This window comes from Fragaria vesca, linkage group LG5, assembly GCF_000184155.1.
Source record: "Fragaria vesca subsp. vesca linkage group LG5, FraVesHawaii_1.0, whole genome shotgun sequence".
In the NCBI taxonomy this organism is placed as follows: domain Eukaryota; kingdom Viridiplantae; phylum Streptophyta; class Magnoliopsida; order Rosales; family Rosaceae; genus Fragaria; species Fragaria vesca.
The window spans coordinates 21001693-21017516 of record NC_020495.1 but is presented as its reverse complement, the minus strand read 5'-3'; the positions used below and the strand labels follow the sequence as shown (position 1 = coordinate 21017516).

The window sequence follows — 15824 nt, the reverse complement described above, 5'->3', positions numbered from 1 at the left end:
TGTCAAACATGAACAGTTCATGTTTATAACAGAAAGACGCAATTTTGAGGGACTTAACGATTACCAAATTGGCTGAAATTTTGCAGAGATGATGTACACAATATTATCTAGATTCTAGACGATGAAGATGGGGATATTCGATCGAAAAGTGGTGCAAAAATGAAAATCCGCACCAAAACCATTAGTGCGGACGTTCGCAGCCAAGAAAGGCTATATATATATATAGAAGAAAATGATATGACACCTTTCAAAAAAGAAGAAGAAAATGATAAGAATAGGAGATGGACAATACAGTTTGGGATGACAATGGAGCGAGTTGGAGATAGAGATCACAATACCATCTCCATTTTCGGAGTCATATATACTCAACATACCACTTTCCTGCCCCAAGCCTCAATAAAAATATATTGGGGATTCCCCGTCCCTAAATCCCCACCTGTGACTAGGCGTCCAAACTCGCCCCAAATTCTCGATATCTTCTCTATTAGGGGCATGCCGGATATCCAATGGAGCTCCGTCTTGTTGGGGATTATTGTCATCCATAATTATAGAGCAGGGGCTACTATTTGGCCAACTCGTAATTCGTAATAACCTAAGTGCCACACTTCTATCACCCAAGAGGACGTAAAAAGGAGCTACGAACTCTCAACAACTCCACGAGACTAAAAAAAAAAAGGCTAATATGACTGATGACACATGAAAGATTTTAGCAAAAAGAAAGAAGCATCGTCACATTAAGAGAAATAATTTGAATGTTGAAAATTGATATTCAAATGCTTCTTAATGATGTAATTATCATAAGTTACACTTTTAGATACGTCAAGAACCTCAAGTGAAAATTCAGATTATGTATATATTGTGATTTCTATTGGGAGTAGCTTTGGGTTAAAACATCTGTTTAAGAGGCATAATACTTATCTAGAATGGGAATGACGAAACCTACAATACTTACTTTGGTAAGCCGTACACTGAAATAACAAGAAGTGATAGAATTACTACATGTGGCATCCATCCTGGCACGTAATTGACATATTTTTCTAGCTTTAGCTTTGAAGAACACAATTGATAGGTGGAAACAAAATTTCTCTTAAGTTGTCCTATTTTTTTTAGGGTGTTGCTATTAACACACTTTTTTTTTTTCTCTATTCACACACACCCTTTCAAATGTTTTATTCATGAAATGTGGTACGTGTGAATAGAGAAAAAGGAGTGTTAATAGAACAATCCTTCATTATAATGTAATATAGATGGGGTGTGTGGATAAAGAAAAATGGTGTGTTAATAGCACCGCCTTTCTTTTAAGGTTATTGATTAAAAAACATTTCATTGACGGAGCGGCAAAAAGGAATGTAAAAAATTCAGAAAGAGATTTATATATAAGAAAAAAATAATAATAACACCTTTACATACTTAGATTGGAGAGAAGTCATGAGGCGAACATAACTGGAATGGAAAAAGTCATGAATCAGAGACCACATGAATGAAAAATGAAAAAATCGGTGTGGGTGTGATTTCTAAACCCATTGTCCCACCTTAGTTATCAATTCAAGTTAAAGTTTATGATAATGAAGTATGATCTACACTAATTCTGATTTCTTCATGTGTCAGTAAATAGAATAATACTTTTACCCGGAATCATTTGATTACTTTTAAGTGTTAGTAAACACATGAATATGTTTACCCAATAATCATTCACGACTCTCACATTCCAAATTAGTAAACGTATAATAGTTGAAGATGAGTTAAGAAGCCCGTTAAATTAGAACGAACAAGAAAAGAGGAATAAGTTGCTTGGTACGTTGGAGAAGAGAGCCCTAGAAGAGACAATAGTTCTTCTTTGGTTATCATCATGTACTTGATGATTTACATGGTTAACTTGTACAGTGAAACCCACTTGATTTGCTTTTCTTGTGAGATTGGAACAACAGTTGGTGATGATGTACGTGTTCTGTCGATGCTAGGCAACAAGACTAGAAAAAGAAAATAAATATATATAATTCGGATCTACAACTCAAATAATTTCATGTACTCAAATAATTTCATATGTTACTAAAAGCAGCAGAATATATAAGGCAGACGAAAACAGAAAGAAAGACATAAATCATGAGCACAAAAAGTACACAAGACCTAGCAAAAAGAAAATCAGATTGCCTTGTACATGAGGAATTGAAAATGAAACGGATCCAGATGTCTCTTTATCATTATCACTATCATCCTCTTCTTTGGGATCATTGAAGTTGGAATGAGGGACAATTGTCTCCGGGATCGACTCATCGTCACCATTGCCTGATTGTGGACTGCTTGCTGGTCCTGCCGTGGAATCGTCTCCACTCTTAGGCAAGCCTTGCCCATGGGTAACGGTTATCATGAAGTGCTGCCCGTTCTTGCACTGATCGCCATCATAATCACCGGAAAAGAAATACGTGACGCCCTCTTTCAACAAAGGAACTGCCACTGACACATCATGTGTGGCGGTGTTTGACGGGTCAGATTGCGACCATTGGATTGCATCCTTCTCCTCGGCATTGTCATAATCGCACAACTTGTAAATTGTCACGTTATAGGTTTGAACGACCGAGTGGTTTGTATCAGTGTTAAAAACTGCATAGCCAGTAAGAGTTTATTCCATACCAGTAAAAAATTAAACTAAATATACCATAAAGAAAATCAGTCCAAAACGTACATAAATTTTTATACACATGTAATGTAAGTTTACGGTGCAATCGTAACGATTCAGGAGAAAAGATTGAAGTTTAGAAGGAATAGAAGAAAGGAATAATTGGTGGCCTTGGTAGATGAGCTGTCGACATATACCCCTGGGGATAAAGCTACTTAATTAGAGGCGTCGGTGGGAGTTTTAGTTTTGGGGGTTTGCTACATGTGAAGCACACATGGCCATGCCATTTTATGAAAGCTTCCATGATTGTAACTTCGATCACGTATAGTCGACCTTTTCTTAACTCTTCCTCTTTCAGCTTAATTGTTTAATTAACTAGAGCTACCTTTTGCTTTTGCTTTAAGCTAGATAGATATCTGACCCATAAAAACTTGATGAAAATATCAAAAGCTTCATGATTGGAATGGACTCAATGGATCGGAAGCGATTCTATTCCAAAACAAGAATCGAAAAGGAGCAGCTAGCTAGGCTAAGGGTTTGTATTGATTCATATCTACTTAGAAGCACGAAGACTTAATCAGATGAAAATTCACAGAAACTAGCAATTCTAAGAAAGAGAAGGAGGAGCTTGCTTACTGAGAAAATCTCCCAAGCTGAAGTTGTTGGCTGCAGCCCATTTCTGGTAATCAACATCAGGCTTTACTTGGTTATCGTACCAACCCAAGGAGTCGCCCACCGTGAGGTTCTTGTAGGCAAGAACGGAATTACCAGAAACTGAAACAAGAATGAGAAAACATGATAAGGTAATGAGCAGCTCCATTCTGGTTTGATCGTCGACCTTTCTTGGAGTGTGTGTTAGCTGTTGCTGTTGCTGTTGCTGTTGGGTTAGATTAGAGGGATATGTTCATATGTTACTTCTCTTCTGGGTTATCATGTGAGGAATGCTACTGCCAGCTACTGAGATACTCTACGTGGCGCAAATGTATTAGTCAAGTCAATAACAACCTCTTGCTGTGATAGTCAGAATAGAAGGAGAATAATGAGACATTCACATTCATTCAACTACCTTATCATTTTTTTTCAACACGAGACAATTTGAGAACGACTAGATACCTAATCAAAATGATATAATTTGAGAACGCGAGACATCAATCCTAAAGTCGTATCCATTCAACGCTAATTTATTTATAAAAAAGACGGTAAAAAAATGATAAAATCGTATAAACGATATGAGTATAAAAATTGTAATGATGGGTAAATAAAATCAAAAAATGATTTACATTTCCCCAAACCCCGACTAAATTATTTAAAAGAAAAACAAATTCATGTCATCCATGTTCAATTGTTTCTCCAAATAAACATAGAGAAAAGATTGTGTGGTGGCTAGAAATTTAGTCCCCTTTGCTCACTACATTTCTTACACAACTTGAATCACTGAATCAGTGTTGAGTGCTTAGTTGACAGAAATCTTACATATGTACTATTCTACAACCTATCTCTTGTAATCTCGAGTTGAAATGCTAGCTTGCTCTTATTTTTGGGACGAATAGAAAAAGGCAATCTTCTTGGATATAATAAGTCACAATATAGGAAGTGAGCATTTCATTGGCCCTCCATTTACCCAACTTCCGAACCCAGCTCTAGGAAGGAATGCAACCTTCAAATCCAAACACTGAGGGTTCAATACAACATATTCGATTCCCCACCAGCCACTTGTATATGTAGCTGAAACAAACATTGTCATGTTGAAACTCACTGCTCCATTCTCATCTCGTTGTCTATTGATCTCTTCCAAAATCGATCTATTCGTTGTCATTGTTGATATCTTCACATGCACCAGCCTGTGCTCCATGCATCCCAACTCCAATGGTTTGATCGAGTACATTGCAAGAGAGTTGTCTTTGTACGAAATCGATCCCTTTATGCTATTGAGGCGAACCGTCGAGATCAAGTTGGGGTTCTCTATAGTAAGAGTCGCATCCCAATCAGTCCTGAAGGTTATGTTTGAGATGTTGAGATTAGAAAGAAAAAGAGAGTCGAGTTGGAAACTTGGAGTTTGGGGAGCCATGGACATGGAGGTGAACACAGAAGGCAAGGACAAGATTGTTCCAAATGTTACCATTAGAACTATGATGTCGACAATTCTAACTTTGGAAATATAATGTGATTTCCTAGACTGCTGAACGTAAGGGTTTGAATTAGCGTGATTTGAAACTGGTAGTAGGGGTGAGTTGTCTGAGCCTTCAGGAGCTTTGAGATTACGTTCCATTGTAATGAGAAAGCGTGGAATTCAATGCAGGTGTTTGTGAAAAAGCAAGAGATCGAAAGAGATGGATGTGAGGAAATATATTTGCTAACTTATATAACTTTCAGAGATCGTTAAAAACAGAAATATTTACCATGGTAGTAGTTAAAATTCAGTCGCAATGAGACGGTTATGGGTGTAGTTAAAAACATAAATAACTGAACTGAAAACGAACATGCAGTTGCAAAAAATTGGGTCGAGAAAATCTTTTCAACTAACGAATACAACAAAAAGGTGAACTAATACGACATCTTTTGATTTAATGTTGAAATAGTTATTCTTCAAAATGATTAGGAGTTTTGCTCATGTTATCTTTTGGGAGAACCTTTTCAATATGCATATGAACGAATTGACTGATTTGAGTGACTGATCTAAAAATATGAATAAAGAGAGAATCAGAAGATGAACATTGTACTATCTAACCTGTCAATAGGTAACACTGATGGTGGAACCCCATCAGAAGAGCAAATCAGAACAAACCGGAAAAATCATGATCACATGATCAGTCATCACTCTAAAACATTGGGGCACGTTTGTTCAAACTCATCCTGATCAATACAACAGTTTATATATTGTTTCATGGACAAAGTTGACGAAACTGCAGATGCTTATATTGTTTGATTCACATGTCAACTCCTAAGAAAACAGTGAAAGAAGAAATTGGAAAACGTGGGTTCAAGATACTCACATCATGTAAAGTTGTAAACAAAGAGATAGAAAAAATTCTATGAGGTGCTGAAAATCATCTTGGTCCGGCCAAATTCCAATTCTTTGAAATTCCAAGTCGCTTCTGGAGAAAACCCCCTGAAGAAGAGATATGAACTTCAAATGTCATAACACAAATAATTGTCATTTTCTAAAATGCTCTTCTACACAAATATTCGTAGCAATACAGACAATACAGTTTAGTACTTATCCGCATCTGGAAAGCTAAAAAATATTCGATAATTTCACTAGCTATAATAATATTTTCTAGGTAGTCCCCTAATTCAATTTACTACTTTCCCTGCATGTAGGCAGGTACAAAAATTTGAAAACTAAGGTAGCTAGTAGCTACAATGACGATTTCTAGACATGTCTGCTAATTCAAAACATTACTTACCCTGCATGTGGAAAAGTAGGAATATTTTATAAGTTAACCCACTGAGGTTAAGCTAGCTAAAATGATAACTTGTAGATAGTTACCCTATCATTTCAGCCAACCACAGACAAGAAAAAAAAATATATATATATAAAAAAAAAGAACAACAAGGACACAGAACAAACTTCTGCCCACATTCTCCTCTCCCATCAACAGAGGAAACGGACTTAGCAATATTCATATATCTAGAGTTGCAACTAATAATAAGTGAATCTAAATGTCAAGAACTGTTAGTAAAGTTTGATGAAAACAATCACATCCTTTACTCTCTTTCCTTGTCTATTCTTCAGCGGGAAAGGTTTTGTACCGTCAAAAACAATATGCAAGGCATAACTGCATATACTGACTCATGTTTCTCAACCATCATACTAGCGTTAGCCAAGCAGTTCTCACTGATAACTGCAGAAGTATAGTACCTTACTCGATTCACATTACTGTCCCCCAGGTTCCTATTTCAAAGATTCAGCATATTTTCTTGACAATTAAATGCAGCTTATGCAGATTCTTAAATTCGGCAGACAAGGAGTGTTTAAATAATGTGATCAAACTGACCAGATTGGTTCAGATTTTGGATACCCTTTTGATTTGATCAAGTAATTCATTTAAGATGACCAGGTCCAGTGGTTGAGTAATGAACAAAAATGCCACAGATGCAATTCCAACAATGGCAGGTGGAGGTTCGTACACGCAACTCCAAGCACCTTATTGCACTTCACAGCATTTATGTTGCTACCAGTTTTAATTTCTTATGAGGTCTAAATTATTTGCTACATATAGAACCCAAATTTGGCTGGGAGCAAGAAATTTCTCCATATATGTTGCATTTAAACTTTTCTTTGAATTTTCGAATGCTTTAGACCAGATGTCTACCAGAAATGTCAACCCCTCCATAATTTTTACTATGTTTTGAGATATTACCTACAACAGTGCTGGGATGTCCCCAATATTGACCATAAGAAGTTTACGAACTTGAAGCAAATGTGCTGAAAAGATACTTTAGCAACAACATTCATGACAGGAAGTAAATGCTCCAAATACCATAAAACTAAGGGCATCCTATTGTTTTAGTATTGTTTGCTTAGTTACTCTATGACAGAAAACCAAAAGGCACACAGGATAAGGTAATAGCAAACCTCAACCAAGGGAATTCGTGGGCTAACCTTGTCTGGATATTAGGTTGATACGAGACCGTGGCCCTTCAAACATCCAGCTATCTTCATCGAGCGATTTAACCTCCTTATTAAGTGCAGCCATGAGATTGGCCTTTAAAACTGCAATTGAGAAAGTAAACCTCATTTCACATATGAATGTATTATGCATTGATAACCAAGCAAGCATAAGGAAAAGGGAACCCGTTACTGATTCATTAATTCCGAAATCTAAATAGGATCTTAATAGCTGCTTGGCCTACTAGAGTTTATTTTTCAGGAAAGACCAAATTTTAAATTCTCCATTTCTGACACTAAACAAAGAATAATTAAAAGCAGTCAGGCTTCTTAAGCTCCACAACTGTAGACTGACCCCTAGACACACTATTACCAAAATATTAAGGACATGTAAGTAATATACAGTCATTTCACTTGGACATGGAAATCCAATGATGGTGGAATGTTACAAGAGAGACTAGACAGTGGGCTAATGAATATAGAGTGGTCTGGTTTATAGCATGGTACATAATTCTGCATCATCCTAATGTGGAATTGGATCATTTTCCTGTGACTATGTCTTATTTTCCAAAGGATGTTAACTTCCCCAAATTATTTATGCTGAGGAGAAACAAAGAAGGGCTCCATAACACTCTAAAGTGGTCTCAAAGAGGGGTAAGTAACTAAGTATACTTCTGGAGGTTATGAACTTAATGGAGAAAGAAGCTGAACTCCTGCAAAGAGGGGCTTATGGAACGGAGTAAAAAAAGTTTGGAATCTCGAAGAACCAACTTGAATCTCTAGAGTGAATTTGTTTCTCTTTATAATCAAGGATTTTATAAGAAACATTCTGACAGGATGGATGCATTGTTCATCAACTTGATGAGCTCTGGACCAGGGAGGAAATTCAGTGGCATCAAAGGCCAGAGTGAGGTGGATACAGGCTGGGCATAAGAAGTTAGAGTTCTTTCACGTCAGTACTAGAGTCAAAGAAGAAAGAGAACTGATGCGAAGATGATTAAAAAGAGCGAGGGGTATTGGGGAAAAAAAAAAAAAATCAAAGTTCTCTCCTCTTGTTCCTTTTTAGTCTAGTCTGGCCTGATGATTTCAATCATGTTGCATTCGAATTTAATGACTACTTTACAAATTGAATCTCTACTGATGGCCCTATAGACTGTGATGAGGGGTATTGTTGTGTGGAAGGGTGGTGAGTGGTGACATCAGAAACTGTGATTTGTTGAAACCTATTACTATGGATGAAGTGAACGAAGCTGTGTAGTAACAAAACACACATTCTCCTCATTCCTAAAGCTGCTAGTCCTAAGGTCATTTCTCAATTTCCACCAATCAGTCTGTGCAAATTTTCAGACAAGGTTTTCTCTAAAGTACTAGAACACAGGGTCAAACCTTTACTACCTCCACTATTTCATTTAATCAAGCAACTACGAAGCAGACAGATTCAACTTAACATAGTTGTTTCTCATGGGGTGCATCATTTCCTAAAATTGAGAAGTCTGGTAATGACTTATGAGTATGATATGGGTGAGAAGGTGGATGTGAATAGAGCATACGGCAGAATTGAATGGCACTTTCTTGGGGCCATTATGCTGAAGAGAGTTTGATCATGCTCACATGCTGTGGTCAAAGATTGTCTCATTTTCAGTTCCACTGAATGGAAGACCCGGAAAATCCTTTCTACGCATCCGACAAGGTCATCCCCTGTCACCTTTCCTATTATTATTGTAAGTGAAGTCTTAACGTGCATGATAATTAAAGCTTATCTTGATGATCGAGTAGAAGGTATACAACTGAATTTAACATATACCATCATCCCTTATAATCTTTTCTGAAACTGCAACAAACTGAACAGTCCTGTCTAACATTACAAATGGGAAAACACATGTCCAAAGCATTACTTGAACCAAATATAGTCTCAACTAGTGTGATTGACCCCAAACAAAGCACCCAGTTGGCTATTCTTCGCTAACTGTTATATATAAACATCATACCAATATTTCCAACACCAAATACTAAACCAAATTGGCAAACTAGTGAGCAAAACAAACAAAAAATTGAGACTGAAGCATAAAAAAGAAGAGGGTTATTGACAAACCAAGCATTGCCTCGTCTTTTCGATCCTGAATCGAAATGAGATCAGTTGGGAAGTAGAAATCGTCTGTGGACAAAGCAGCAGCACCACTACCATTGCTGCCTCCATTTCTTTCTCCGGCAATTGCCGTCGTCGATATCGAAGAATGCGCCGGCGACGAACTACTCATTCCTAATTTCTGCCGGAAAATTCACCACAAAGTAAACAAAATCCCCAATTCCAATTTAGGGTTTTCAATTTTGGCTCTTTTTGCTCTCAAAGTTTTAAACTTTTTTGGGTTTTTCCAAAGTATGAGTTTTTAAAATTACAGTTCCACCCTCAAAGAGCTGACACGTGTAAGTGGTGGAGCTTTATATATTTGTGAACCAACCCAGGTTAAGAATTTCATGGCTTCTCTCTCTGAAACACTCTCTGAAACAGAGCAAGAAGATCTACATAGATAGCTATTGGAGATTCAGGTTAGTGATTACATCTTCTGCAATTTCATTTTTTGTTTCTATATTTTGCGTACACCCTTAAAACCCAGAAATTACATGTATGGTATGATTGGTTCTGATGCAAATGTCCCTAGTTTTGGGATTGAGGATTGTTGTAGTTTCATGGGTTCTTTTGTTTATTAAGAGTAATGCTCTGTTTCAGGAACTTGTTGTTATGGAAAGTCTGAGGAGACCCGTTGGGTTGTGCAATTTCTTGTTAGTGGGAGTTTTGTTGGTATTCTTTTGTGGCATTGGGTTTTGCATTGGTTCTTCTGCAGTTTCAAATGAGGTTAGTGCTCTATTCTTGTGGAGTTTTTTTCCAATATATATGACATTGTTGCATTGCAATTGTTTCCATTTACTTGCTCTATGGTTGCAACTGATATTTCACTGAAAATTATGTTGTCTAAAATGAATGTATATGGCCTGTAAATTTGGGTTCGGCACTCCTGTATAGGAAGGTTCTTGATTGTGATGTATCCCATTGGTTTCTAATAGAGGTATAGTGGATCAGTGGTTGTGATGAGCGTCTTGAACAAAGATTTGGACTAAGGGGGTGAACATCATTGGTTTTTCGGGTTGGGATGCTCAGTTATCAGTCATATTTGGGACTTAAATAGGTATCCTTGTGTCTTTTCTTGGTAATAAGTATGTGTATGTTTTTCTTAGGAACTTTTCAAAGCAGACCAGCCCAGTGGCACGTAATCTTCACTGTCTTCTGCTCCATTTTCTTTATTATTATTGCATGTTCCTCTGCAATCTGCAGTTGACTTACTATATTTTGAGCCATTAATTTGAAAAGGTGAGGTTAGGTTCTCTTACCTTGGAGTTTCTTAGGCTTCATCATCAAAAAATTTTCTAGAGACTGGGGGACTCTGGTTTTAAAGTTGAAATCTTGCAAACGAATCATGTTTGTTTTAACTATCAGGATTATGAATCCTGCTGGATCCAAGTCCTAGAAACACCTTTACACTTGCTTGACAAATTACTTCTCCATTGTCTAAAGCCAACAATTTCTATCAGGTTATTAGTGTATAGTAATACCAGATACTTACATGTGTTACTAAAACATAGTTTGGATGAATCTATATTGTTGTTAAGTTGCATCATCAGTGATATATCTGAAACAAAAGGAATGAGCTCTTGCCAGATCTATGATATGATGTTGTTACACAGTGAATTATGAGTTTATGACACATTTAATGAACAGTTATATTTCACATTCTGATGATTTTGGACATGCCAGATTTGTCTGAGAAGAGAAACTTACTTTCCAAATAGTTATAGGATGAGAGCATGTATTGTGACATTAACAACAATAGAGTTCACAATCTGGAACTCCAAGATGTCATGAGTAATGGTGCTTTGATTAATTTATCAACATTCACAATGCAGTTACCCCTAATTAGTATAGATTGTAATTGTTTCTAACAAGTTTATTGAGTTATAATGTGATATCACTTTAGAACTTTCTGGAGATGAATAATTATCTTCACTTTTAGTAGAAAATACCTTTTGTAGCTACCTAAATAGCAATTTGTTTCTCTCTCTTTCTAATATACTTGTCTTTTTTTTTTTCATGTTTTTTAGTCATTACATAGTTGTATCCATGTTGATAAAATGTAAATACTATGATGTTTACTGACTTTCCTTTTCCCTCTTCATGATTACATTTAGACTTTGATCTCTTACAGATAACCTTCATTTTCAGGTAAAAAGGTGTGATCCAAACTCTAATGATAGTGACTTGAGCATTAGTTGTAGTTCCAAGAAGTTGGTGTTGCAGTCGTACTATGAAAAGTATGAAGACCTACTAGATTCAAGTTTCCAAGATTTTATAGCAAAAGAACTTCCTATTGGTTTGTGTGAGGTGATGCCACATAATCCGAGCCTCGCTTTGAGACTCTCCATTTTGCATCGCAATCTGATAGGGAATGGTTCTCATCGTCATCTTACCTCATCCATTAGACTTAAGATTGAACAAGAATTCATATTTGAGCTTCCTTCTCACCACTGTGAGGTTATAGTCATTGAGAGACTACCATCTGGGGTATTTGCCGATCCATTTGAGCTTCAACATCTCCTTCAGCGTGGTGGTAATTCTTTTCATCTTAGATAGTACCATAACCTGTTGTTCTATAAGCATATGACACTGATTTTATTTCTTGGTAATTGGACCTTTTTTTATCATTAATGCAGTGTACAGCAATATAGCTGTTTTTGGAGATACAAATTTAGAATTGCCTTCTTTTCTGTCCAATCGTTCTGCTGTCGAGGTTCACATGGATGTTGGTCATGATCTCTTGTTGGGTCAGAGTAAAGAGTCAAACATCAATATAGAGATTCCCCTACATGCACGATATCCAGTAAGTGAAGAATACCAATGAAACTGTAACTGTATTTGGCTTATTTTGGTTACTCATACTACTGAACTAGGTTCTTCATTTGGCATTACACATACATGGTCTCAGAGTAGGAACTTTTAGCCAAGTATATTTTAAAAGAAGATTACTATGAACTACAGCATGCATTTAGAGTAGTAAGAAGAATTTTTTCAGTATGAAGGCGGAGTTTGAATAATAAAAATGTGTAGATCTAACTGAGTGGATCTTCTTTTGTGCTCTGGACTATATATTGTACAATATCAGCATTTTTGCCTTTTGAAAAACCTGCTAAGTTGATTTACTCTACTGTTCTTTTCTGGGTGCAGCCTCTAGATGAAAGTGGCTACTGGGAAGTCAAATTTGGTACACCTGATTTTGTCATGCTCTGCAATGTTGAGGGACTATCACATAATGTAAGCTGTTTATATAGAATACCAGATATTGATGGTTCTGATTCTACATCAGGTACAATTGTCTGGAACATACCTTCTGGGATGAAGGTGCATGCTCGAATGGTTTCCCTCGGTACTTTTATTGCTGCCTTGATTTCAGCCATCTTGATTGCTGTAACATCCATATTTTATTCAGACAACTCCAGCAAACATTCAAAAGAATCTTAGTTCGTTAACAATTTTGTTGCTATACTTCTTTTGTTCATTGTGTAAAGTTTGTTGCTGTACTTTGTATGCTGCTTAAGTGCTTATGTGTTTCTCATCAGTATATAAACCAAGCTCCGTATTCAATCTATTTTCAATCATACATTGCGCTTTCCTCTAACTACACTAGTCATTTTGCATCAGTGCACGTCAATACCAGCTCAGTATAACTTCCATTGCATTACATACCTGAAGTCTCTTTGTCCTGGCATTCTTTCACAAACTGGAGGGACCGAGCATATGGACATTTGTTCAAATGAACCAAACAGATCAATCCCTATCGGTAGAAACTATACCAGAATATAAAGAGATGAATTTGTCGATAAGGAGTCCTTCTAGTGACGACCCTTAAGTTGAGGACTTGGTGAAGACTTTTCGGTTTATGGTTTAAAATATCTAATTTTCTATTACATTTTGACATCTCATCCGTTCAGTTTTTAGGTTAGATCATTTCTACAAATTTTCAGCCAAATTGGTGTTCGTTAAAATAATAAACTAGATCAAATTAATGGACAAACCAAATATGTCAAATATGAACCGTTCAAGTTTATAATTGATAAATCACACTTATGAATGCCTTAACAATTTTCAATATAGCTGAATATTTGGAGAAATGATCTACTCATAAATATCTATAAACTGAACAATTTTTAGTTCAATATATCCTTGGTGTAAAAGGACATTTAGCTAGACTGGACAGAGTATATTCAATCAATGATGAAGGGGGACATTGCAAGATTTCAAAAAATTGCTGCAATTGAGTAACCGATCAATCTTGAAGGGAATAGTAAGAGTACTGCTTCGAGCAAAGTCTAAACTCTCAACACATTCTCCATATTTGAACAAAAATTTGCTGCAATTGAGTATTTTCTTTATATTTATAATACAGTAATTGCCAAAATAAGGAGAGGAATATATGAAGGGGACACTGCATGATTTCAAAAAAAGTTGGTGCAATTGATCTGAGTAACCAATCAATGTACATTGAAGGGATTAGTAAGAGTGCTTAGAGCAAAGTCTAAGCTCTTTTAACACATTCTCCATATTTGAACATGTATCTGTTTTAAGGAGAAATGAGTATTTGCTCTATATTTACAAGTAATACAGACTATACAGTAATTACTAAAATAAGGAACATTTTGGAATTGGAGCAGAAATACTAACGTCTCTGCATGCATGGAATATCAGGTATGTCGTGCTTCCTGTAAATTAAGGACAGGAGGAAGACTAGGCTAAAAACAAAAGTGGCAGCTCCCACCTGTAGTGGGAGACTCAAGATATATGAATATTGACGGGTTGTACCACTAATAGAACTAAATTACTGAAGCTATGACTCAATTTAACCCATCGACAACAAAATTGTTGTCATGTAAATGAGTATCACATACATGTATGTACTAAATGGACTAGGATGGACGTTTTTGGGTATCGGGATTGAAATAGTGTTTTCAATCCTGCGTACTAGCAGAAAAAATAAAAAACAAACATAACTGTTTGTTTACCCAGTGAAAAAACACTGCCGAGGCTTTAACTCTTGAAAGCCCTATTGACAAAAAAAAATTCACTATGAAAAGAACGAGTCAATTACAAACTCTGTAGAATTGATCGCGGCTACTATCTCTAGAAGTCTAGAACCCTAGCAAATATGTTTGAAGCACTTTTCTTCTTCAAGTAATCTTCTTTTTCAATCTCCAAGGAACTAACCACATCCTTGATCCTTCAATCACATAAACAAGAAGTTCAACTCAACAAGGAATAGTTGAACTTTGACCTTTTTCTATTAATATAATTTGCAGCGGAAATATGCATCAAAAGGTAGTCTTCAAACACGCTGCTAGGTCTCCTTTATAGACATCCAAAACTCTTGTGCAAGACATCTTCTCATCATCAACGCCATAAACCCATTTGGCTTCTTAAAAGAAAATCTTTTAAACTGCACAATCATCAAATCAATCAAATATATCTCATATATCAAATAATATCAAATCTGCTAATTAAAGGAATATAAAATCTAATCAAATTAAGTTTCATTCCTTTCACGCACCAATAGACATAAAACGTAATCATATTAGGTTTCCTTCCTTTCACATGTCAGTTTAAAAAGCAAATCAGATATCAAACTAGATATCAAACTAGGTAACAATAAATTCCAATAATCTTTCTCAATCAATGTTTATTTGTTTTGTATAGGAATGACAATACTTGTCATACTAACAATCTCTTCTTTTGGCATTCCTATACAAAACACTTGTTAACACATTGTTAACACATGTTAACACAGATAATCATACTATATGCAACCTTGCGCTCAACAATAATGGTAGTGACATCTTGCTTCCACATCGAATCACATTACTTGAAACACTTTCAGCAAATAACCAAGTGAAAAATAAGAGAAATAGATAATCATAAGAATATCAAAATCACACATGATCAGAGCATATTCGAAATAGCAATGTAGAAGTATAATCAACTCTATTCTCCCCCTAAACACAATCTCTCCCTTTTTTTGTCTAGGAATGACAAAGGTGAATCACCCAAGGAAATATGGTCCAAGTATTAATACTCTCCCTAAGATATAATTCACAATACAGAAAAAAGCTCTCCCCCTCAAATGATGCATGAGATAACATAAATACATATGATTGAAAAATCAATGCACACACATGCAGCTAGGAAACAACTCATGACTTTTTGCAAGGAAGAGGCAAAACATTTTAACCGAAGTATAAGACATAGCTTTATCTCCATAAAATCAACAAATCAACTTTCACGAATGACCTGTTTAAGACAATCCTATAAGAATATGACAAGGTTTGATCCATCATGTGTCTGGTGTGTACAAGGTGAACAATCAGTGCTATGGGGTGAGAAACAACACAAATGTTTAGAAAATATCAATTCAAAACAGAACATTATAACCCCTTATATCTCCTAGTGTGGACATTACACACTTTAAAGGTCCGTAGGGGGGGGGGGGGGGGGGAGGG

At 36.1% G+C, this 15824-nt stretch overlaps 3 protein-coding genes across 3 annotated transcripts; 1 reads left to right on the top strand and 2 right to left on the bottom strand.

Moving 5' to 3' along the window:
* Positions 1 to 2076: 2076 nt before the first annotated feature.
* On the bottom strand, positions 2077 to 3673 carry LOC101302362. The gene is made up of 2 exons (XM_004300173.1): positions 3254 to 3673; positions 2077 to 2601 (listed from the first exon to the last, which is right to left on the bottom strand). The coding sequence occupies exons 1-2, from the start codon at positions 3435 to 3437 to the stop codon at positions 2102 to 2104; spliced, it is 684 nt and encodes a 227-aa protein (XP_004300221.1). The 5' UTR covers positions 3438 to 3673; the 3' UTR covers positions 2077 to 2101.
* Positions 3674 to 5393: 1720 nt separating this feature from the next.
* On the bottom strand, positions 5394 to 9520 carry LOC101302077. Its single transcript, XM_004300172.1, has 3 exons — positions 9322 to 9520; positions 7224 to 7334; positions 5394 to 5726 (listed from the first exon to the last, which is right to left on the bottom strand). The coding sequence occupies exons 1-3, from the start codon at positions 9485 to 9487 to the stop codon at positions 5665 to 5667; spliced, it is 339 nt and encodes a 112-aa protein (XP_004300220.1). The 5' UTR covers positions 9488 to 9520; the 3' UTR covers positions 5394 to 5664.
* A 184-nt stretch (positions 9521 to 9704) lies between these two features.
* LOC101301784 (phosphatidylinositol-glycan biosynthesis class X protein-like) lies at positions 9705 to 12962 on the top strand. The gene is made up of 5 exons (XM_004300171.1): positions 9705 to 9776; positions 9958 to 10083; positions 11506 to 11890; positions 11994 to 12160; positions 12505 to 12962. Exons 2-5 carry the CDS (start codon positions 9970 to 9972, stop codon positions 12796 to 12798), a joined length of 960 nt encoding a protein of 319 aa, XP_004300219.1. The 5' UTR covers positions 9705 to 9776; positions 9958 to 9969; the 3' UTR covers positions 12799 to 12962.
* The last annotated feature ends 2862 nt before the right edge of the window (positions 12963 to 15824 follow it).